Source organism: Ciona robusta, chromosome 5 (genome assembly GCF_009617815.1).
Source record: "Ciona robusta chromosome 5, ASM961781v2".
Taxonomy (NCBI): Eukaryota; Metazoa; Chordata; class Ascidiacea; order Phlebobranchia; family Cionidae; genus Ciona; species Ciona robusta.
This window is the reverse complement of record NC_143239.1, coordinates 2170599-2194529: the sequence shown is the minus strand read 5'-3', so window position 1 is coordinate 2194529 and position 23931 is coordinate 2170599. Positions and strand designations below refer to the sequence as shown.

The 23931-nt window shown below is 35.4% G+C and overlaps 4 protein-coding genes across 6 annotated transcripts in view; 2 read left to right on the top strand and 2 right to left on the bottom strand.

Moving 5' to 3' along the window:
- Window positions 1-7641, top strand: part of LOC149735487 (dynein axonemal heavy chain 12-like) — a 49732-nt gene extending 42091 nt beyond the window's left edge. The window contains exons 70-75 of one of the 2 annotated variants that reach the window (XM_089877660.1): window positions 78-282; window positions 1066-1298; window positions 1644-1735; window positions 2691-7198; window positions 7440-7517; window positions 7587-7641. In XM_089877660.1, the coding sequence (XP_089733786.1) occupies window positions 78-282; window positions 1066-1298; window positions 1644-1735; window positions 2691-2857 (697 nt within the window). In that variant the 3' untranslated portion in view covers window positions 2858-7198; window positions 7440-7517; window positions 7587-7641. Of the gene's footprint in view, window positions 1-77; window positions 283-1065; window positions 1299-1643; window positions 1736-2690; window positions 7199-7439 lie in introns of both variants that reach the window. The other variant, XM_089877659.1, reaches the window with a different exon arrangement.
- Window positions 3210-3708, bottom strand: LOC149735489 (uncharacterized). Its single transcript, XM_089877711.1, has 2 exons — window positions 3468-3708; window positions 3210-3410 (listed from the first exon to the last, which is right to left on the bottom strand). The coding sequence occupies exons 1-2, from the start codon at window positions 3706-3708 to the stop codon at window positions 3334-3336; spliced, it is 318 nt and encodes a 105-aa protein (XP_089733837.1). The 3' UTR covers window positions 3210-3333.
- LOC149735488 (uncharacterized) lies at window positions 4952-5647 on the bottom strand. Its single transcript, XM_089877710.1, has 3 exons — window positions 5377-5647; window positions 5080-5157; window positions 4952-5010 (listed from the first exon to the last, which is right to left on the bottom strand). Exons 1-2 carry the CDS (start codon window positions 5645-5647, stop codon window positions 5081-5083), a joined length of 348 nt encoding a protein of 115 aa, XP_089733836.1. The 3' UTR covers window positions 4952-5010; window position 5080.
- A 1042-nt stretch (window positions 7642-8683) lies between the features above and the next one.
- LOC149735486 (uncharacterized) lies at window positions 8684-23367 on the top strand. 2 transcript variants are annotated; one of them, XM_089877673.1, is made up of 11 exons: window positions 8684-8977; window positions 15758-16341; window positions 16560-17064; window positions 18244-18325; window positions 18499-18585; window positions 19134-19287; window positions 19727-19841; window positions 19928-20008; window positions 20639-20731; window positions 22016-22608; window positions 22670-23367. In XM_089877673.1, the coding sequence occupies exons 2-11, from the start codon at window positions 15791-15793 to the stop codon at window positions 22833-22835; spliced, it is 2427 nt and encodes an 808-aa protein (XP_089733799.1). In that variant the 5' UTR covers window positions 8684-8977; window positions 15758-15790; the 3' UTR covers window positions 22836-23367. The 2 variants fall into 2 exon arrangements, with proteins under 2 accessions (XP_089733799.1, XP_089733798.1); XM_089877672.1 differs by having other exon boundaries at window positions 8685-8977; window positions 15761-16341.
- The last annotated feature ends 564 nt before the right edge of the window (window positions 23368-23931 follow it).

Below are 23931 nucleotides of genomic sequence, written 5' to 3'. Positions count from 1 at the left end.
TGTATATTCCAACTTTTTATAACTGTATTTCTATGTAATTGTGATGTACTTAAGCTTTGACATTTTTTTTAATCCAGTCTTCTCCGTGTAATCCGAACAACACTTATCAATCTTCGGAAAGCAATCAAGGGTTTGGTTGTGATGAACGCTGAGCTTGAGGCTGTTGCAAGCAGTCTCTTAATAGGGAAAGTACCAGCACTTTGGATGAAGAAATCGTATCCAAACTTGAAACCTCTCGGAAGTTACGTCACCAACTTTCTTGCAAGGCTCAAGTTTTTACAAGTCAGTTTATTTATAAATATGTTAGTCCGGCGCCGTGGCCTAGTGGTTAGCGCACCTGCCTCTAACCCAGAGGTAATGGGTTCAAGGCTCGTCGCTGCTACCATTATGGCCGTATGCGTCCTTGAGCAAGACACTTAACGGCAATTGCTCCAACCCAGTGGGCACTAATGGGTTGTCCAAATTATCAGCCATACATAAAAATGAAAAAAAATATCCAAAAAAAAAAATAATCACCCACAAAGTAACATACTTGGTAACTCGTAAGCTGGCGCGAGGTGTACACCCGTGTTATAACGACTGTCGTTTTCCGGCCACGCGAGGATAAAGTAAGTTACATTCATTCATTCATTCATTCATTCATATAATATGAACTAAAAATGTGTTAATAATATATTTGATATCTGATATTTTTACTTAGTGCTTCTGCAATAGTGGTTGGTAAACTATGTTGAATAAATTGACTGTTTTGAAGCAGTTGAATACTGAAATAACCTAGTCCTTTTCATATTCAATTTATGTAGTATCATGTGACTTCTCTATTTGTCAAATTAAAAAAAGCAATATGCTCATTAACAAAAAACTATTATTAATGTTTAAAACTTTTTTAGTCATGTTTTATGTTTTTTTTAATATCCTACTTTTCGTGACAAATCTTTAGTTTTATTATTTGTGAAAATGTAATGAACATTTCTTTTTTTCACTGAAAAAAAATGTTCATACTGAAAAAAAAATTAAAAAATTACATGCATCTTTTTTATTTCCATCTTTCCTTTTTATCCTTAGGACTGGTATGAACAAGGGAAACCCGATGTCTTCTGGATATCAGGATTTTTCTTCACCCAAGCTTTCCTCACCGGGGCAAGACAGAACTACGCTCGTAAATACACTATTCCTATTGATAAACTTGACTTTGAGTTTGAGGTTTTACCATTCGATGAAACTAGTGATGGTGCACCAGACGATGGTGTTTATGTTCATGGTCTTTACCTTGATGGTGCAAGATGGGACCGCAAGAAGTGAGTTTTCTAATTTTAATATAATAAATTTTTTTCTGGTGCGATTGAGCAAAGACAATCATTATAACACAAGTGTTTTATATCATTGTATACCTGACTTTGTACCTGCTTATGAGACTTTGTACCTGCTTATGAGTTATTACATATGTAACTCTTTGTATTCTATAAATATTTTATAAATTACCACCAGAGTTATAATTTTTGTTGTTGCCCGCCACAAAAGGATAAAATTAGATACATTCATTCATGTTTTGCACCTGTATCCTTAGGTTCTACAAGGAACTTGCTAATATGTATACTTAATACAATAGTTCAATATGTTCATGTATTTATTTACTTTTTCAGAGGTGTTCTGGCTGAACAACATCCTAAGATTTTGTTTGACACTGTTCCGATCATTTGGTTGAAACCAAACAAAACAGATAACATCAAGCATGGTATGAGACGGTTTATGTTTTAAAGTTTATCAAACACGCATTTCAGTCAGTTTTGGATATGCATTTACTATCATATTTTATGTTTTTTTTCATATTAAAACGCAATTAGTGTGGCAGCAACAGTACTTAATTCCTAATACAGTAGGGTGGGGAAAAATGGGACACCTTTAGCGCATAATATCCAAATATCCTGATCTTGTTTTAAAGAATTAACAGCGGTTTATGGGAGTCGTAAGGATAAGGTTTTATAATGCTTTGAATGTTCTTTGTTTACTACTAAATGTGAGAAGAAAATAGTTTGACACGGAGTCTCATCTTTCCCTACCCTACTATATGATAATGCGTAAAGGAAAGGAGTCCCATCTTTCCCCACCCTACTATACGATAAAGGCACGCTTGTTGGCGCCAGTGTTCTTATATAAGACACCGTTGCAAGTCGTTTATGAGGTTTTAATGGTAGCACTGATAAAAAATGTCGTCCCATTACCTTGGTATTACCATTTTATCATCACTGGTGTTGTAATGGCACACTGTATGATGCTTTCATACACTCGTACACATTATCAAGTATAAAACGTTAGTGACAATTATTTTTTCGCGTTACTGTTAATTTAGACAGCATATTAGTGATTGCTGGTTTGCGGTTTGTAGCAGTTACGATTAAACGCACACTAAGAAGCATAGACACAAACGACTAGGCCTACCAGCGCGGCAGCATCGATGTACATAACCACGCATTCGTTTAGGCACGAGATGTGAAAAAGAACACCCGTGTTATACCGACTATCGTTTGGCCGCGCCGGATACATAAGTTACATTCATTCTGATACATGTCCTAACGCTTTGCAGCGAGAACAAGGAAAAAAACTTTGTTTTTTTTTAAACTTACTTTTTTAAAACAAAAACTTCAATTTTTCAAAAAAAATTACACTTAACTTTAAACGTTCCCTATTAGGACGTGACTACAACTGTCCAGTGTACAAAACAAGCGAACGCAAGGGAACGCTTTCTACAACTGGTCACTCCACCAACTATGTGTTAGCAATGCGTCTTCCATCTGACCGGCCACAAGATCACTGGATCAAACGTGGTACCGCCCTCTTATGTGCGCTTGATGATTAAGAGGGAACTTGTTTTTTTATATTATATCTATAACCTAATTATTGCGTAGAGGTTTTTGTATATATTTTTTTACTGAAGAACTTTTTTAACTTCAATTTACTGCAAATGTAATGTACATACCGCTTATATTTTTACAGTTTTTTTAAGAGTTTAAGTTTAGTTTATTTATTCTGATAGGACTTTTGTTTCCTGAGCCTGTTCTACAGCACTGAGTGAAAGAGCTCCTTTTTATACGTTTTATATGCGTGTGACTTTTGTATAAATATCTATATCTCGAAATAAAAAACTGTGTGTTATGGTTTAAACTATTAACTTGCTGTATGTTGCTATGAAAAGAGAACGATGGAATAGGTTTTGCTTGTATATTAACTTGTATTTCTGGTAAGGTGAAACATACGGGCGAGTGCCTTAAAAATGAACAACTTATTTTACAAGAAATAAAAAGTAATTAAGGCATCAGATTCTAAATCATTACTTTATTCTTGTGCATGCTGTTTCATGAACTCATCGAAGTCAGCCATTTTTTCGTTCATTGTCTCTTCGTTCAATTTATCTATGACGTAGAAAAGACATTAAGTTTCCATAGTTTATAGGTGCGTAAACAACCTACGTTCTTCAGTTGGTGCTTGATCGCCAACTTTATAATAATACCGGCGACGACAGTAGTGCAAGTTGTACCATGTGTACCACGTGTTCCATGTGTTCCAGTTGGTGTGGTAGTAGTAAGGCAGGTACCTTCTTCTGTAATAAATGAACCTTCGCCGAGTTATTGGAACTTTTCGCAAGGCAGACCCCAAATCCACAAGCTGCAGCAGAAGAAAAATAACAGCGATTTTAGTTGTACGTTCCATCTGTGAAATCAAAATTGCCGTTAAAAACTATAACTAAAAGAGCTGGCTAGCCAATTTCTCATAAACCCGCTTTTGCTGGTTGTTGTCGCAAAATATTTACGTAATTATGTTTAGCTAATTTTCAGTTCGAGCTTACTCAGTTGCCCCAATTTGCTTTACTGTAAATCTTAGTCAAGTTCAATGAAGCGTGTATTTGTGTTCATGCATTTAAGTTTATGTGCCGTTTTGAATCAATCAGCGCCGCCCGCATTTACTCTGGTTTGGCTTACTTCCTTGCTTTCTTACGTCCTTTTAGTTATAGTTGCCTTGACTTTATTAGTACGTACGCTTAGTTTTGCAGACGGCTTTATATATTCGCTTTCAGTTTATCGTTTTCATCAATTATTCTTCCCTATTTAGATGTATAAGTTAATATAATTCTAATGGTGGTATTAAGTTAACAGCGGGAAACAGTTAGTAAGTACTTTGTTGTTCCTTCAACGTTTCGTTATATATTCGTTCTTAATTTTGGTATACTTAAACCATCCGTTAATATAAACAAACCAATTGGCTGCGTTGACTAATGCGACAACAATTAAATAAGAATAACTGCAATAGAAACTCGGCAGTTACACTGCTGAAACTTTAAGTGCTGCTACTTTTATAAAGAATTTAAGTCTTGGTTGATTGTTTATTGCTAAGTCTATGCTGTCACTAAATGAAGCACCCAGTCATATTATAACTTAGATCTCTTTCATTATACCAACCGAACAATACGTTGACAGTTTGTCATTCTATACTTTAACGTTTTCCTTCTCGATTATACTTTTTGTTATTCCAGTAGACTCAAAAGGATTACCATAGGGTTTATTACAATGCATTAAATAGCATTAAACTCTTTAATTATTTCTAATGCATTATGAATAGATAGGATATAGATGACAATGATAGCATTGAATAAAAGAGCTCATTTTTATATGTTTTATATAGGTGCGACTTTAGTACAAATCTTTATACAGTAGGGTGGGGAAAGATAAGACTTCTTTTCATTCTATTTTCTGGTCTTATTTGGTAGTAAACTAATAATATACAAGGACTTATAAAACCACATCCTCACGACTCCCTTAGACAGCTGTTTTATTTAAAACACGATCATGATATTTAAATATTATGCGCTAAAGGTGTCCCGCCCAACCCCACAGTCCTCCTAACTCGAAATAAACGCTGTCTCGTACGGTTTAATCTTATTCGCAAAAAACAGAAATAAGTTTTGCTTGTAAATTAACTTGTATTTCTGGTAGGATAAAACATCGGGGTGAGTACCTTAAAAATGAAGAACATTTTTCACATTAAAGAAATAAAAAGTAAATGCATCAGATTCTAAATAATTACTTTATTCTTGTGCATGCTGTTTCATGAACTCATCGAAGTCAGCTATTTCTTCGTTCATTTTCTCGTCATTCATTTCATCTGTGACGTAAAATACAAAGGGTAAGGTGGGGTAAATATGTTTTCATTCCCCCCTTTTTGTTTCAATTGATGGTAAACAAACAATATTTACAAAATTATTTAACTGTTGCTCTCTGGTAATTGTGAAAAAACGGTCAGGAAATAGGGACAGTGGTTAACCGTATTCCATTCTACTCCAAAGATATGACATTTTTTTCAAAATTTGTCTGAACAACTTACGTTCTTCAGTGGGCGCTTGGTCGCCAACTTTATAATAATACCGACGACGACAGTAGTGAATGTTGTACCATGTCATCCACGTGTTCCATGTGTTCCAGTTGGTGTGGTGGTAGTAAGGGTAGTAGTACCTTCTTCTGTAATAAATGTACCTTCGACGAGATATAGCTATAGCTTTTGAAGTTGTGTTGCTACTTTTTAAAGTCAGAGCAGACCCCAAATCCACAAGCTGCAGCAGAAGCAAAATAACAGCGATTTTAGTTGTGCGTTCCATCTGTGAAAACAGCGTTACCGTTAAAGACTATAACGTCAGCAGCTGGTTAGTTCATTTCTGAAAACCGCATCTGCTAAACCTTTAAATGCTGCTGATTTTATAAAGAATTTAAGTCTTGGTTGATTGTTTATTGTTAAGTCTATGCTGTCACTAAATGAAGCACCCAGTCATATTATAACTTAGATCTCTTTCATTATACCAACCGAACAATATGTTGACAGTTTGTCATTCTAATACTCAAACGTTTTCCTTCTCTTGATTATACTTTTGTTATTCCAGTAGACTCGAAAAGATTACTACTGGTTTTATTACAATGCATTAAATAGCATTAGACCCTTCAAATAGTTTCTATACATATTCAATAAATAGGAGATAGATGACAATCTGTCAACTGAAAGCTATGACGTGTGACATGCACAATTTCTTTAGACTTGTGGAGTGACGTTTTGTTTCCAACCTGATATTCTATCGCTTTTGTAATGTGTGCAAAAAGATCACTATTGTATTTATCACAATGCATTAAATAGCATTAGAGTGTTTAAATAGTTTTTATTCACCATGAATAGATAGGATATAGATGACAACCTGTCAACTTGGCAAGTATAAGCTATGATGTATGGCTTGCAGAATTTCTTTAGACGTGTGACGTATTGTTTTTCTTAATATTCTGTCCCTATAGTTTTTGTGTGCAAATACTTTTGGCCTGTGTTATTATGTAATAGCGCGTTAAATCACTACGGAAAACATAAAAGTGCTAATTCACATCTAAAGTACCTACCAAAAGTATTTGCACACGAAACTAAAGATAGAATATCAAATTGAAAATTATTGCGTCACAGGTGTAAAGAAATTCTGCAAGTCATACATCATAGCTTATTCTTGCCAAGTTGACAGGTTGTCATCTATATCCTATCTATTCATCATAATGCATTGGAACTATTTAAAGATATTAAATGCGACTTAATGCATTGTAATAAATACAATGATCTTTTTGAGTCTACTGGGATAACAAAAAGTATAATTAAGAGAAAGAAAACGGAAAGTATAGAATGACGAACTGTCAACGTTTTGTTTGGTTGCTATAATGAAAAAGATCAAAGTTATAATATGACTGGGTGCTTCATTTTAGTGACAGCATAGACTTAACAATAAACAATTAAGCAAAACTGAAAATCTTTATAAAAGCAGCAGCATTTAAAGTTTCTGCAGTAAATGCAATCTTTGTTTTCAGAAATGATCTAACTAGCTCCTACAGTTATAGTCTTTAACCTTTAACGGTAATTTCGTTTTCGTAGATGGAACGTACAACTAAAATCGCTGTTATTTTTCTTCTGCTGCAGCTTGTGAATTTGGGGTTTGCCGCGACATCAAAACAATCCACAATAACTCTATCTCGAAGAAGATTCATTTATTACAGAAGAAGGTACTACTACCCTTACTACCACCACACTAACTGGAACACATGGAACACGTGGTACACATGGAACAACTTGCACTACTGTCGTCGCCGGTATTATTATAAAGTTGGCGATCAAGCGCCCACTGAAGAACGTAAGTTGTTCAGACACAATTTAAAAAATCTGATATGGTATTGTGGGGCAAGATAGGGAAACCGTTAGCACCTACATCTTATATATTCTAATCGTTTTTTTTTATCAAATAACAACGCTAGTTCAGAGTCGCGGTTAAACAGTTCTGTAAATATTCGTTGTTTCCTCCCAAATGGAACAATGAAAGGAAATGAAACATGTCCCATATTACCCCACCATGTTATTAGTATTTTACGTTATAGATGAAATGAATGACGAGAAAATGAACGAAGAAATGGCGGACTTCGATGAGTTCATGAAACAGCATGCACAAGAATAAAGTAATTAATTAAAATCTGATGCATTTACTTTTTATTCCTTCAATGTGGAATATGTTGTTCATTTTTAAGGTTCTCGCCCCGATGTTTTACCTTACCAGAAATACAAGTTAATATACAAGAAAAACGTATTTCTTAGCTTTTATAGCAACAAATATATCAGAACACACCGCTATTATTACACACAGCGACCATGGGCACCGCTTTACCTAAACTGTCGTTGCCCGGCCACGAGTGGATAAATACGCTACATACAAAAAAGCAGAATTTCCTTTTATATAAGTTTAACAATAACGTGTACATTCTTCGCACGTACAACTTTGCTAAAGCTGTATATTTAAACGGATACAAATTTTAGAATAAGTTTATGTTTTCCGAGCATAATAGAAAAACAGTGGAATGTGGAAAAGCAGGAAGAAATATTTAAATTTTGTGGCCGGCTGAGGGCGCCGGAAAGCTGACCGAACACGCAATGTTTACCCGGATTTAATAATAACTTTATTTGTCTCTTCGGTTACGGTAGCTAAGATTAAAACTATTTTAAACGAAAAGACACGATATAGCGACAAAACAACAGTTGCTAAAACACGCTTACAGTTTAAAACATATTTACATTCAGTTTGAAGAAATTAAGCGTGGTTCTTTTATAAATCTCCTTCTTCCATGATAGCAATATATTCTGGTGACAGACAACGTAATGAAGAAGGACTGGCAATAAATTACCTCGTAATTCGGGCGGAAAATCTGTACTCTGCTTTCGCTTTGCTTTAGTTTTTCTTTTTTTAGTTTTGTTTAGTTATATAGTACTCACAAATAAAGCGCCGTTAAAACGTAAGGTTAGTTTTACCAGTGTAAAACATGAAATACGTTTTAAAGCAAACGTTGAGATTGGTGTCTACACTTTAACACCCAAGATTATTTTACAAAGACATTTAATATCAAATATTCAACCGACAACTTATAAAGGCTTTGTGCCAAAGCTTGTGAGTGCTCGACGCGGGTGATGGGAAATGGCACCATTCTGCTCTAAATTCCGTCGTCTTTATTGTCGGCGAGTTAGGAAGTTACGTCAGAAGTCGCCCGCCGCTCTCGAATCGGCTGTTTTTACCGCTAGTGTGAATTTATCTCGGCAGCATGCGTATAAGTGAGTAACCAGTCAACCAGAACCGGCACGGCTTGACTCGTCGTCTCGTATGCGACTGGTTTCAATCCTAACCGAGATAGCAACTTGCTAACAGCACAAGTATTTCTTCTGATAAAGTTTCAGGAAACTGGTTATTTAGGGAGGCGTGTATGATAATATTTATCAATGTACTTCACAGAGTCTACAAGACGTTAAAAATTGTATGCTCCGTTGTAAAGACCGTTTTATGCTTAAAGTACTCACATTCTTTGTCAGTGTGCTTTCAACTGCATTCACCATTCGAACATTTTGACAACACTTTTAGTCACCATGTCGCCAGGTAAGAGAATGAACAATCAGTAAATATTGAATTTATTGTGTTTGTGTTGATATATGTTTAGTAGACACGCATTTTAATCAATCAATTTCCAGTATAGTAGGGTGGGGTGGGACACCTTTTAGCACATAATATTTAACTATCCTGATCGTGTTTTAAACAATTAACAACGGTCTATGGGAGTCGTGAGGATACTGTTTTTATAATTCTGTAAATGTTCTTTGTTTACTACCAAATGTGACAAGAAAATAGATTGAAAATGTGTCCCATCTGCTCCCACCCTACTATATATTTTAAACCATATTGTACCACAACAACTGTCGTGGTTACGGAGTTATTTTAAACTACTAAATTCCCAGTTATTGTATCCAAAACTCGTATTCCATACTTTAAAGATTGTCGTAAACCCTTAATAACTATCACACGATACCAGCTTTTAACATAAGGTTTGGTTACACATTGTCGTGAAAAATCTTTTTATCTCCTTAATTGGCCACGTCGCGGTTTTGAGGCTTTCGGTTTTAAGGCTAACGTTTCCCGCGAGTAACTATTGTAAATACAATTTACCATTCTTCGTTTTTTATTTATCATCTTTAAAGTAGACCACTCTGTTTATTTCGCAATCCTTTACGTTAGTTTATTTTAGAATGATTCTTGTTTGTTGGTCAACAAAGCAAATGCTGGCACGCCTTTATCCAGACGCGATCGGGTTTACTTTTATAGCGCGGTTAAGTCATCGCGAAAAAGTTCCGTTGTTCTTAATTGAGACGTAAAAGCATTTAAGAAACCGCTATAATTGGCGCTTTACCTTAAACATGAGAAAAAAGGAAGATATTTCCGCAAGCACGTTTGGACTTTTATGTTGATATTCTATGCTTCAAATGCATTGCTGTTACGGCTTAAAATGAAATCAATCATAACAAAAACTCAATGACACTTGAGCAATTAAATATATTGTTAATGATTCGAATATAATTGAACTGCTGTTGACATTTCGCGTTGAATATTCACATAAGAAGTATGTTCGTTTGGTGATATTGATCATCTTTATTAAAAAATCGCATGTATAGTTAATATACACCTGAGCATTCTCTTTCCTCGTCACATTTGGTTGTTAACAAAGAAAATTTGCAAAAATATATAACCGTATCCCCGCGACTCTTAAAAGAGCATTGTTAACTGTTGAAAACACGATAAGGAAATATGGGACTTGGGTTCTAACAGTACCCCATCTTACCCCACAATACTTAACGGTTGTAGTAATAAGCTCAACAAAAAGGATTCTAATATAGAGAGTCTGTTTGAATAAGAGACTGACGATGCTATTTAGGCGAAATATATATATATATATATCTTCAATACAAAAATTGGTTGGACTTGACTTTTGTTTGTAACATTTTCGTAACACCATATTCTTACTTTAATTAATTTTATTAATGACTTAATGCAAGGCTAAATGCAAACATTTGCACAATGTTGTTAATTGATACCATAGTTGTTCCATATATCATTGGCGTAAATGCCCAGATGTCTAATGGCTGCCCACCATAATATACCGTGACAAGATCCCAGTGACACGAATCGTTTATATATGCTGCAAATCTAAGTTACAAGTGGGAATAGGATTTTTATCACATACGCCAGACCATATCCCATGAGAAACAATGGAAAAGTATTTCAGTTTATTTAACGTCAACTGTGGTGATTGTATAACGAGAACGAATGATAATTTTAATCGAGCAGTACTGTCGAGTAAAATGGGCTGCAATGAATAAGTAGTTTGTATAAAACACGTTATATTATGCTGCCACATATAGGTTGTATAGATGTTCTCATTTTTATTTTATTCAATATAAAATTAGTACTGTTGGGTAAGTTGCATACCTTTAGCACATATACTGTCCCTGACCATGTTTTGAACAATTAACAACGGTATTTAGAGTCGTAAGAATACGGTTATAAAATTCTGCAAATAATTTTATTTGTTACCCAATCTATTATACATATAGTAGGGTGGGGGGAGATGGGACACCTTTTCATTCTATTTTCTCGTCCCACTTGGTAGTAAACAAAGAAATATAAAACCGTACCCTCACGACTCTTATAGACCGTTGTTAATTGTTTAAAACACGATCAGGATACTTGGATATTATGTGATAAAGGTGTCCCATCTTACCCCAAAGTACTATACATATGATAACTTGGATAATGTACTTTATAGCATTGCTGGTTAAAAATAAACGCATTTGTCCGTGTATTTTGTCAGTGGGATCAAATTATTACCTTTAATACGGGTTTAAAAAACGAGCAATTTTTGTTCTAGTTTAAATACAAAGCTGTAGTTTTGCCGCGCAAAGTGTCCCCTGAGACCGGAAATTTCGTGAATGCATTGACGCGTGAAGTATAAGGTTCGTTTCAATCGGGCAAGTTGCTGTTCGATCAGCTTCACGTCATTCTCAAGATCTGTTTGTGATAATGTAATGTTAAGACGGTTATAAAGCATTTAAAACTGATCTTTTTAGTAAAAAAATGTTGTTGTTTTTTAAAAAATTGAGACAATGATTTTGACTTATGTGAGAAAGGTAGTTCTGCAACACGAGTGACCGCAGTGTCCAGTGAACTTAAATACGTTTATAAACGCTCTTTGAACTGAACAACTCATCGCTTCAATCGATTGTGTGAGATGCTATTTTATTACGCAGGATGAAATTGCCCGCTGTGAGCCGCGCTTTATATTACTGTACTTAGTTATATGATAACTAGGAGAAAAACTAGGCCATTTAAAGCTTACGAGTTTTATATATACAGAGTTTTTCGTAAACGCTATTTAATATTTGAGGTGTTTATTTGTAGAATGGAAGACTTAAGAAAAATTGCGGGTGTTTAAGTTGTGGTAAAACGGTTGAAATATGATTTTATAAAAACAATATTTAAGGTGTTTATTTGTAAAATGGAAGAAGTAAGAAAAATTGTGGGCGTTTAAGTTGTGGTAAAAAGGTTGAAATATGATTTTATAAAAACAGTAACTCTATATTCGGTTGCAGTTCAGCCATAAATTATTCGCTAGATTTTAGACTTGGTGGATCAATAACAACTTAAGAAAGACAGAGAAAGATTGCGCGAACTTGTTTTGTAGAGTTTGCTGTAACACGTGATATCGATACGGGTTAAAATGTTTTGCGTTAAAATTACACAAAATATTTTTGTAAGTTTATGAAGTATAGTAGTGTGGGGTAAGATGAGATACTGTTAGCACGTAAAATCCCATATTTCCTGGTCGAGTTTTAAACGGTTAACAATGCTATTTAAAGTCACGGGCTACGGTTATAAAAATTTTTAAATATACTTTTTACTACCAAATGGGATAAAGAAAGAGAATGAAAATCTTGTCCCACCGTACTGTAAAGCGCTATGCCGCTATATAAGTTACAACAAACCTGGTGATCATTGTTTACCGACTGTATGTGCTACATATTTGAAACGAATACTGAACATATAGGACTTTAAATCGAAATTGTCAATAGCTTTTTTATGGGGGATTTTGTGTAGCTGTGATATAGTCAGCGGTAATATATGTGTATATATTAACATTTGTTATATAGTGAACTCGTTTAGCATTATGTATAGTACAGATCAGAGTCCGTAGTGTTTGTATGCGGACTGCAATGCATTAATTGAGTATTCAGTTAATAAACGTCTGTAATCCTGTTTCTAATTAAACCCATCCGATGTATCTAGAAACTGCGTTGAACTATTGGGTTGAATGAGCTTTAACCTTTCTCTTGGCTTGGTTATAACTTGTAACATAGATGTTATTTATGTCTTTAAATGCGTTAGTGAAGGTTAAATTTAGTAAAGCGAAGAGAAAGAAATTAGCGATTAAACGACATTCGTTTATCACGCTACAAGTATAACCCATACTGAAGAATTTAAAATACAAAGCGCTGTTGAACCCAACATTCCCTACCGTTAACTCACAGTAAATTGTTATTTATTAAAACAAATTAACATTAAATTGGAAGAAAAATGTGTAAACTCAAAGAAGGGAAGTGTTGTCTAAAGAAGATTCAATTCATCGATTTGCGTTTCGTGTGAATTTTTTTATCAATTGAAAAATGCTGTTTTTAGTCTTGGCTGTAACCATTTGCCAACTTAATTTGAAAGAATTCGATCCGTTGTTTTTGTTGCTCTGTTGTTTTCTCAGAATCTAATATAAAATCACGTGGTATGACGAATGCCGTATTGTTTTGCGTTGCCAGTAATTATATTGTAAAGTTAATTATCAGAAATCTGAGATACGCCTTCTTTTATACACAGAATTATACGACATCGGAATGTACTTTGACTGTAATGCCCGAAAAGATAGAGACATTTTGATTTAGTACTTTTGACCACCAGTACACTGGAATGTGATTTTGAATACTTGTACAGTTTGTTTAGTCTGCTAAACTTTGGCGCCAATGAGATTTACTTTATATATTAATAAAGCAATGTTTACTGAGACATTTTTGCACGAGGTGTAGTTATTTCGGTTAATCCTGCATATATTAATACGCTGCTTATCTGAAACGAAAAAATATCATAACTTTTGGCATTAGTGTTTTAAGGAATTAATAGTTTTAAGCCTATTTATAAAGCCTAAGACTAGAGTGGCATATCTTAAAGTGCGAAAGATAGTTTACCATTCAAGCGTAAGCAAGAGAAGTTAGCATATAGGCCATTGTATTATATATCATCTTACATTTTGATCATCAACTTTCCAAAATAATATATACTGTTCAGTTTTAACGTGTTATGTATATAGCAGGATGGGGGAGTTGGGACATATTTAATTCTTTAGCGCATATTATCCAATTATTCTGATCGTGTTTTAAATAATTATACGGTTTTTACGGTTTTATAATTCTTTGAATGTTGTTTGTTTACTACCAAATAGAATGAGAAAATAGAATAAAACGGTGTCCCATCTTTCCCGCCCAACTATACGAATATAAAATATGAGTTTATAAAATTTGGTGTGTCGCAAACAAATTCAAAATATTTAAGTGTGCCGTGACCCAAAAACATTTCGAAGACTGTTGTAATTGTTTTGTTATTGCATGTTATTAAGTGCGAGAATGCGTTCACATAATCAACACCTTTATCGATTGCTGATTGGTTTATCGGCGTGTGACGTCATTTACACCCTTGTCTTCGAGAAACTTTTTTGAAATAATATTTCCCAATTACATAACACAATAGACTTAAATAGTAGGTGCAGTTGTAAGCAGTATGTAAATATTATTGCGGATGTTGTTATCCTTTTACAGTCACGGTGCCGAGTGTTTGCTCTTTTCTTCCTCAGCTGTTCGCCAAAACACTGCTTGTACAGCGTCCTTATTTACAGCGACTGCCTTTTTCCTTTCCTTGCTACTGCTTCTTGAGTTATGGCTTAACATCTGCAGTGTGGTCAACAGTTAACAGGCGAAGGATTGTAGTTAAAAGAAGTCGTACATCGCCTTAAACAACAATATAATGTAGAAAGATAAGACATATACCAAGGCTTGCAGTATAGATAGGACATCTGCATACAAGTATATTCTCCACAAGTTTATTATAGCAATGTCTACCATATAAATTATATACAGGCGTTCGTAGCAAATTGGTCTACTTTTAGCGCAGAAATTGACCATAGGGCAAAGCAGGGCGCACTTACAGTGGCGCCTGCATGTGTTACTTGCTAGCTAGGGGCTTTGTTCGTGACGCAGCGTTTGATTTGTTGTTGCTTTTTAAATACTGGCTTGTGCAATGCTAACCAGCTTTTGAGAATACGACGCGTCGGCGCATAATGTAATTGATCTCGTCATGTACCGCGTTCGTTGGCCTGCGGGAAATGTCCTTGCACCATCATTTACTCTTGATAAAACAAACGCCAGAAAGGATAAATAATTGAACGATATCGACGTTTTGAAGCTCTGATAAAATCGACTGCTCATTCAAGCTCGCTGGTTCATTGATGAGATTACTGCATGTTGGAATAATGATATAATACAACGCTTGCATTTGAACGCAATAGTACACTTGCATTATATACTTGGAGTTAGTAATAACAGCCATTTGCGAACTAGTTTAAACCAATAAAGCAGAACTCGCACTGTGATTCCATTATTCCCCCATAGTAAGATGATTAAGTAAGATTATCTCAGCATTTTCAACAAAGAGTTCAACTCTCTTTATTTTGGAAGCCTTTGAAGTACCACGGCGCACAGAAGCAAAGTTAACAAGTTAATTACCTGAAACGATCCGTTCGTCCGGTGCGAACAAAGTACTTTGACTCGAACTTGCTGTTAGTTCTTTAAATATTGAATTAATGAAGTGCTGTCCTATCTTTTGTGTATTGTATGGTTGGTTCGCCAATGATTTATGTTGCTATAGGCAGTTATATTGTTTTGTTGCTGGATTGATACTGGATTGTAGCATAACTGATAAGAATTTATTGTATTTTTGTTATGTTTGAACGTTAATATACTTAGTTTTCTAAATATGTACTTTTATTTTAGCTAATATATCTTATAAACACGTACGATTCAATATGGTGTTTTGTAATAATTGCTCACCTACTTATATACATGTATACCACTGTTGGGTAAGATGGGATATACCGTAGCACTTAATTCCCACATTTCCTAATTTGAACATTAAAAACGCCTTGTTAGAGCCTTCCGTCTTGCCTCACCCTACCACATATTAAACATTTGAATAGGCCACCTAACTACCAATTAATGCTAAATAATCTTGATTTAGCAGAAACCTATGGAAGTGTGCTTGTAAGCAAACATGATGTCGGTAAAACTTACATCTACTGATAAGGGTCGGTGTCATCAAACACACAACGTTCCAAGTATTGACCACACGCCACATTTTGATTATAACGGAAGCGTTGAATTCACTAATTTGTCACCACTGCCCGAGCAAGCGACGCAGCAACGTTTGAGCGAAGACGGAAACGAAGTTTTTTGTTATTATTCCGCGGATAACACGGAACAGACTATTTTGTATTATTCCGGAGACGAATCTGAAAAGAAAAAGGAAGGGAGTCCAGGAGAGACTCAGTACTTTCGTTATCAAAAAGACGGACGAAGGCACGCAATGGGTACAGGAACAAGCATAATCGATCCGTCCCAAGGAGGGAAATATCAAAAGCAGAAAAAAAGTAGAAGAACTAGCTCTGGGAGCGATAATGGTGGTTTCGAAACTAGCGCCTTTAGACTCGGTGTAAAAGAAAAACTTCGATCATCATTTGATAAAATCAATATCAGAGTCCCTTTTAAATGGAGTAGCTCCGATAAGCTGACAAATAAAGACACAAAACAAAAATCTAACAGAAGGTAGGTGCGAGCTGTGGTTAGGTAATTAATTTTAGGTTTAGCAGCCCCTTCAATTTCCCCCATAGCTTGTTTTTAACGACTGACGTGTTGCTGCTAGTTCCCCTTTTCTTCGCTCTCAATTAATTTGACCCTCGCTATTGTATTTAAAGACAAAAAATAATGTTATTGTTATTGTATGTTAAAGAAATATTGTGTGTTTTAAACAAATTTATTCTTAGGTCCAGCGATTCTGTGTTCAATGGACTTACCTCGAGGAAAAAGTTGTCCACTTCCCCAATAGACTACAGCGAAGAAGAAGTGAAACGAAACGAACGCAGCGCGCACCATGTGTATTTACAGAGCCGTGCAAACAGTGTAGACCACAAGCACGATTATGTGAACATTTCTGAAATACCAGCAAGACACTTACAAACGCAAGCGCGAAAACCGCGCTATATTGACGTTGAAAGGGTGCCTGAAACTAAAGCCAATTGCACTCTTTCGGACTATTACGCAATGCACGTCGAAAAACAATACAGAGAAACCTCCCTAAAACCAAAACATGTTCCACTTAAAGTAGAACCTAATTCACCGTACGCTTCATTACTCAGTGAAAGCTCTGGCACTTTATCATCCGGAACTGTCCAGGAAAAACCGGAGTCTCGAATATCTCCAACCTGTACCCCACACACCAACGCCGAACCACCGAGGTTAGCACCTTCAGGAATGCTGTTGGCAGACAAGGTAGTTTTAAAATTAAGTTTTAATTAATATAGTACTGGGTGGAAGATGGGACACCTTTAGCAGATGATATCCAAATATCTTGATCATGTTTTTAAACAATTAACAACCGTCTATGGGAGTCGTGAGAATACAATTTTATAATTATTTGGATGTTTTTTGTTTACTACCAAATGGGACGAGGAAATAGAACGAAAAGGTTGCCCATCTTCTCCCACTCTACTGTAAGTATTTTTCAGGCTCAATATACATATTTGTGCACCTCAGTTGAATTGTGGTGAATTAGCACATTTGTTGCCTACAAAAACGAACAGTTGTTTGTATGCTTTAAATATTACAAGCTACAATAATATTATTTTTACCTAAATATTTCTGCGTTTGATCATATCAATCGGTTTAATAACGTTTTTTTTAGAGTTTTGACCAACCGAACCAAATATTTATACTAAAAAAGAGAAAAATAATATTGTAATACTTCATCATGAACCACCTTTTACAATTTAGAATAAAATTTAATTATTTTACATAGCTCTTACTTCGTAGTTAGTAAAGTGGTTTCACGCAGTTTGACGTAATAACGTTTTTTCAAGTTTAATAACGCTGCATAACCCCAGCCAAACAAATATTTTTCTTTCCAGAAAAGGGTAGGGTGTCGTGCAAACTAAATAATCATTATATTGATGACATATAACAGCGTGCGGACTTAAGATAAAGCAGATGCTCACTCCCACCGGTTGAAATGTTTTTTTAGATTACCTAAGATGAAAGCGGTCGCGCGTCCAATTCCCCTAACGCCTTTATAATGTTACCAGTAATTGTAGAAGCAACGATCCCCCTTATAATAATTGGAATTGAAGTTATATCATGACATTGTTATGCCCTGACATATTTTCGAAAGCGTCGGAATATTTTTACTACTTTTTGAATACAGCCATAAAACCCTTGTATAAGACATTTTAACTCGTTATTCGTACATATTTACCCAAATTTGAAACATTTTTATGAATTTTTAAATACCACCACACAACCCTTGTTATAAGACGTATAATCTCTGTATGTTTTGACATAAACACCCAAATTCCTAAATATATGTATCAGATTTATTACCACCATCATAACATAGTTGTATATAAAATATCACTCGGGCTACAGCTTATAAAAAAATACTGTTTATTATTTCAGATCACTGACGGTAACATTATCCGACCTACTGCTTTCAAACCTCCAAAAAAGACGAAGAACTGGTTAGCGGTGACGCCAACGGGTAAGAGAAACTCACGTTTATTAACATATTGATTTCCCCTGAAACTACAAAGGAAACAATCAGAATTGCTAAACCCAATTCGTCTGATATGACTAATGCAAAATAATGAGTTTTGTTTTACCCTCGTGTTTTAGTTTTTTGCTGTTGTATATAAGTTTGAATATTTGTTGCAGAAAGTTCATTGGTGAGTTCTAGCAATCCTTGCCCGAGCAGTGTTGCCAGATTTAGTGTTTCCACGACTTCCAATGACTCCGATTCCGGTAAGCTAAAAAAATTAGGTTCCTAAATTTTTGATTACATAATAGGGTAAGGTAAAATGGGAGATATTTCCATTCCCTTTTCTCGTTAATAAACAAAAATTGTTTAAGGACTTAAAACTGCATTCTGGCGGCTCTAAAATATCTTTGTTAATAGTTTATAAATGACCCGGATGTATGGTATTTAGGTGCTATCCCATCTTACTGAACAGTAATATTAAAAAGATTTTTAAATTGTTGATCATACGGTAGGTCCAAAGTTAGTATAGACGTTGGGTAGGTCTACATTGGGATAACAGCTGTTTATGGCTGTTAATGTGTTGCTGACAAACGAAAATCTCTCATAAAAATTAGTCATTCCAATATGTCGGCATAGCAGACGCTGTAAATTTATTAATATAATTTAATTACAACATATTAATCTGACAAACAACCTTTGGATTAATATATTACCCAAGGTCAACCCGTTTTCCGATTTGTGTTTTAATTGCCCAATAACAATTAGAACTAACTCGTGTTGTAAAATCTGACCCTGCTTTATGACCACGCAGGCCGCAATTCTGCAACTAGTATGCTCGTTGGAGCATCAAATGGCAGCAATTTTAGCTGCTCAGGTTCAGAAGGATATGAAAGTGCACGTGTTTCCGCTTCCACCAATCACAGCGCGTCTGTACCGGATTCGGATCAGTTGTTTATATCTCCGAAGTGAGTTACATTTTTCTGCTAATTTGTTTACGATTTTTTTTCTACCCTGATAGAGTTTTGCCAGGTGTTACGTTTTTTGGCTCATTTTTTTTTATACGTGTGGTAGACAAAACGTTGGTTCTAGGAAATTAATTTGTGTGGTTACATTATATTACATAATATATAACATTTTAACAATTCCTTTGAATTCGATAACTAAGATAAAATTAATTCAACCACTGAGGAGAAGGCAATTACCAGCCAAACGGTAATAGTTATGAAACATTCATCTTACCTCACAGTTTACTTTACATACAATTTTTTGGGGGTTAATGGGTAAAATCTGGCCTAAATCCTAGGTCTTTGACAAAGATCTCCCCCACTCAAACATAAACATAAGGCATATTTAATATATACCATTGTGTTATGTTATGAATCAAAACATTAAATGTATTCTTAGATGTCTGGTCGATGACGTAACGACAAATGAATCTGAAACCTCCGATCCACAAACCCAACAAAATGCCGCAGTATTACGTAATGGGTATAACGAAAGCGATAAGCAATTTCAAAAGGTAAATAAATCGTTTTGAAATTACAGCAATTGCCAGTTATTGCTAGTACACGCAAGCGAGTGGGTAATTTAAATAAATTGTTTCAGGTATTCGAGGAATACGATAAGACGAGAAAAACTGAAGTAAATGAATTAAAGCAGGTTTATTCCAAACAACTGAAATCTCAGGTAAAATATTCTGCCTGGTTTATACATGTTTGTATTTCGTAAAAAAATACAGATTTGCAGTTTGAGTTAGTTTAGTTTGATTATTAGTGCTAAACTTTTTCCTAAGTTGTCGTTCCCACTTATTGTGTCTTAGTCTACTCTTTTTACACCGTATTTATAAATCCTTTTTTCCAATTAAACAATAATATTTTTTTAGCAAAGAGTTTGTATGTAATTTATATGTGAATGTGCAATAAGGCTTTACTTAAATAAGAGACTGGTGATGCCATTTTAGACGAAACAGGTGATATTTCTCTTATAGTACACTATTCTTCTGATGTTACATATTTTGTAGCACTTGATCATGTATTACAACACGGCTTGTCGCTGCTACCTTTGTGGGTGTATGTGTCCTTGGACAAGACACTTTAACCGCCATTGCTCCAACCCAGTGGTCACTTATGGGTTGACCAAATTATCAGCCACACATAAAAAAATCCCTCAAAATACAATTACCCGCAAAGTAACATACTTAGTAACTCTTAAGGTGGCACAAGGTGTATGAAACGCAACATTCGTGTTTAACGACTGCCTTTTTCCTGCCACGCAAGGATAAAGTAAGTTACATTCATTCATTCATTCATTCACCAGGCACGCAAATCCACCCAAGCACAGCAGAGGCTGCAGCAACAAATAGACCGACTCCAGGAAGACAAACAACAATCTTATCGTCGGTTGGCGGAGGTAAGCCAAAGTACTGACATATTTTAGAACATTTGTTATAACGGTTTCGTTCCCCGATCGAAGAGAGAGAAACAAAGTTTATGTTGTAGATTATAGTACTGTGGGGTAAATTGGATACCATCGAAATATATATTATGTCCCATATTTTCCAATCGTGTTTTAACATTTTTTTTAACAAATAACAACGTCGTTTTAGAGTCGTTATTGGACTACGGTTATATATTTTATAAATATTTTGAGTTTACTACCAAATTTGACGATAAAACAAAATGAAAATATGGACAATATTACTCCAATGTAGTATGCCATGTTATGTGGTATATTTGTTTAAATGGGACAGTTTTTGTAACGCTTTTCTCTTTCGTGTTGAAGTTTCAGTTTTCCGCAATTTTAATTGGCTGTTTTTTGTTAACAAAGAAAGCATTTAAAGTAAGTCAGGCAGAATAATAATACGAACTGTACAATTGGCTGCTTAGAATAAAGTGGATTGTTGGATCGAAGCAACCTTTCTTTATTTGTTTTCAATGAAAGCATCGCAGATACGTTCAGTCGAAATATCGACACATATTAAAATATAGCAGGGTAGTGGAATAGGGGACACCTTTTCTTTATATGTTCTCGCCCGATTAAGCAGTAAACAAAAACATTAATAGAAATATAAAACCGTACCTTCACGACTCCAATATACCGTTTTTAATTGTCTAAAACACTATCAGGATATTTGGATATTATTAGGGTAAAAGTAAAAATGTCTGCCCCCCACCCTACTGTACAAAAAAATGTCTGCCCCCACCCTACTATATTTATTTTCCATTTTAGATTGCATAAGGTGGAATGGCCAACCTTTAACCTATAGTTTTAATGCGTTTTTGTAGTTTTTCGTAACACTGTAGTTTTTTACATTCATTTCTTGTCTTGACGTTTGTTTTTTTAATTTTTGTTTTCTTACATTTAGAAGGAAATTTATGTTATTTTTATTACAATAGAAACAAAAACATACTGTCATGTATACTAAAAGTTGTTTCTTAATACATATAGTACAGTGGGGTAATATTGGACACCTTTGGCACATTTTATCTAAATACCCTGAACGTGTTTTAAACGTATAACAGCAGTCGTAGGAAGAAGGTTTTTTAATTCTTTAAATGTTCTTTGTTTACTACCAAATGGGATGATAAAATGAAAAGGTGTCCCATCTTCTCCACCATATTTTATGCACTATATTATCAAGCCAAAAAAATGAGCAACTGTCGTGTGGTTTAATATCTCTATTAACCTTCGCAGCTTGAAGAAAAAATCAAGTCTATGAATGAAGCTATTGACGTTCAAATGAATGGAGACATTGTTGATCTTCGTGCGCGGCTTGAAGAAAGCGAATGGGAGAGGCAACAAAAATACGGCGAACTGTGCATGCTCAAACGACAGCTCAAAGACACTCAGTGCGAATCCGCTCAACGAGCGAGTGAAATCGTAGCCTTACGAACCAGAAACCGTGAACTACAAGGCTTGCTAGCAAAACGAGATTCTGAAATCAGTGAACTTAATGAAAAGTTAAATGAACGAGATTTTGAGATTGACGAACTTCGACGTGTTTCTGATGTACCGTCTTCACTAGTGTCTTGGCCAGCAAATCCAACCTCAATGCATTCAGCGCCTATACGAAGCAGCAGCGCACATTTCAACGACCAACAGTACGGGGCCTGGCAAGATGCTAGACACGTTCCATCATTACGCAAAAACGCGGACGGTACGGCGGCCTTGGATAGAGATGAGCTCCTAAAAAGATTGTACGACGCAGAAGCAAGGTGCATGGAGCAAGAGCAATACTTCAACATGGAGCGGCGCCAATGGGCAGACGATAAGTCAAGAGTTGTAAGGTACGATAATGACATTTTCTAGCTAAGTCTAAATCTAAAGTTACATTTTTTATATTTTTAGATACCAAAAACAGCTGCAAGCGAATTACGTTCAAACTTTCAAACGCTCTAGCGCTCTCGAGCGTGAAGTTAAACTCCTGACGTCACAATTACACGGTGACGTAGCACCACCGCATAAGATATCAGCAAATAACGAAGGGGAGTTAACTTATCCAATGGATATATAACTAAGCTGTTATATAGCTGGACAAAACCGTTACTGTACAAATCACTATTTTATTTTCACTTCATTGTCGATTGCTTGGTGCTGATTGTCTTCAATACCTTCAATCTGCTTTTCCTTTCAAGTAGCAGCATCGTTGCTGGCTACTTTTTTCAAGTATTTTCAATCAAGGTGCTTTTTTACTTGTACACTTGCCGTTATAATATCATCGCATTTGTTTTCAAGTACGTCCTGTTTCTCTTTATCTCAAGTTTAAAATTCAACCGAAATCTAAAATGCATAGTAAGGCGGGGGAAGACGGGACACCTTTAGCACATAATATCCAAGTATCATGATCGTGTTTTAAACAATTGACAACGGAGTATTGGAGTCGTGGGGGTATGGTTTTATAGTTCTTTGGACGTTTTTTGTTTACTTCCAAATGGGACGAGTAAATAGAATGAAAATGTGTCCCATCTTCCCCCATCCCACTTACAAGCGAACAAAGCATATTATCGGCTGGTTTAATTTTGTGCAGAATAAAGCAGTTCCGTCTATCTATCGACATTTTTCTTTTTTTTATTGATTCTCATATGATGCAATGTAGCATGATAATGAATCTTCATGTGGCGGTATAAATTGACAAAGTGACCGCACATACGCCCTGCTACACCATTGGAAAACAGTGTACTTGTACCACAAGCTTAATAATCAAACGAATTTGGATCGAATCCTAGCGACGTGAGCAAGGCAATCAACATACCTCGAAATTCCACGTTAAATAATTGGGCATAGGCTTGTGCGAGAACTGTATTGTCGCTGTACGATGTTGTTAAGCGTCGAGATCACCCGCTGCGCGCTGATTACAAGTCGCAATGGTTAAACTATGCATTTCATTATTGTAACTTGGGGTAGCAGTTGGTTCTGTTATTAGCAAAGCACAGAGCTCGAGTAGAACACATAACACACAGGCAAGGAAGCACAGTTTGACTAATATTTGGCGCTGTACGATCATTTAGATTTAGAACATTATAGTACTGTGGGGTAGGATGTGGTTTACCACGAAAATTCATATTCCCTAACCCTGTTATGAACAATTAACTATGCTCTTTTGTATTCGC

What these genes read in the sequence shown, in the direction of transcription:
- LOC149735489 (XM_089877711.1), bottom strand. Translation starts at nt 3,708, where the DNA reads ATGGAACGTACAACTAAAATCGCTGTTATTTTTCTTCTGCTGCAGCTT. An exon ending in TCAAGCACCAACTGAAGAAC is followed by an intron (nt 3,411 to 3,467) that starts GTAGGTTGTTTA and finishes TCTACGTCATAG; the next exon opens with ATAAATTGAACGAAGAGACA.
- LOC149735488 (XM_089877710.1), bottom strand. Translation starts at nt 5,647, where the DNA reads ATGGAACGCACAACTAAAATCGCTGTTATTTTGCTTCTGCTGCAGCTT. An exon ending in CCAAGCGCCCACTGAAGAAC is followed by an intron (nt 5,158 to 5,376) that starts GTAAGTTGTTCA and finishes TTTACGTCACAG; the next exon opens with ATGAAATGAATGACGAGAAA.
- LOC149735486 (XM_089877673.1), top strand. Translation starts at nt 15,791, where the DNA reads ATGATGTCGGTAAAACTTACATCTACTGATAAGGGTCGGTGTCATCAA. An exon ending in TTCCAATGACTCCGATTCCG is followed by an intron (nt 18,586 to 19,133) that starts GTAAGCTAAAAA and finishes ATGACCACGCAG; the next exon opens with GCCGCAATTCTGCAACTAGT. An exon ending in CTTATCGTCGGTTGGCGGAG is followed by an intron (nt 20,732 to 22,015) that starts GTAAGCCAAAGT and finishes TAACCTTCGCAG; the next exon opens with CTTGAAGAAAAAATCAAGTC.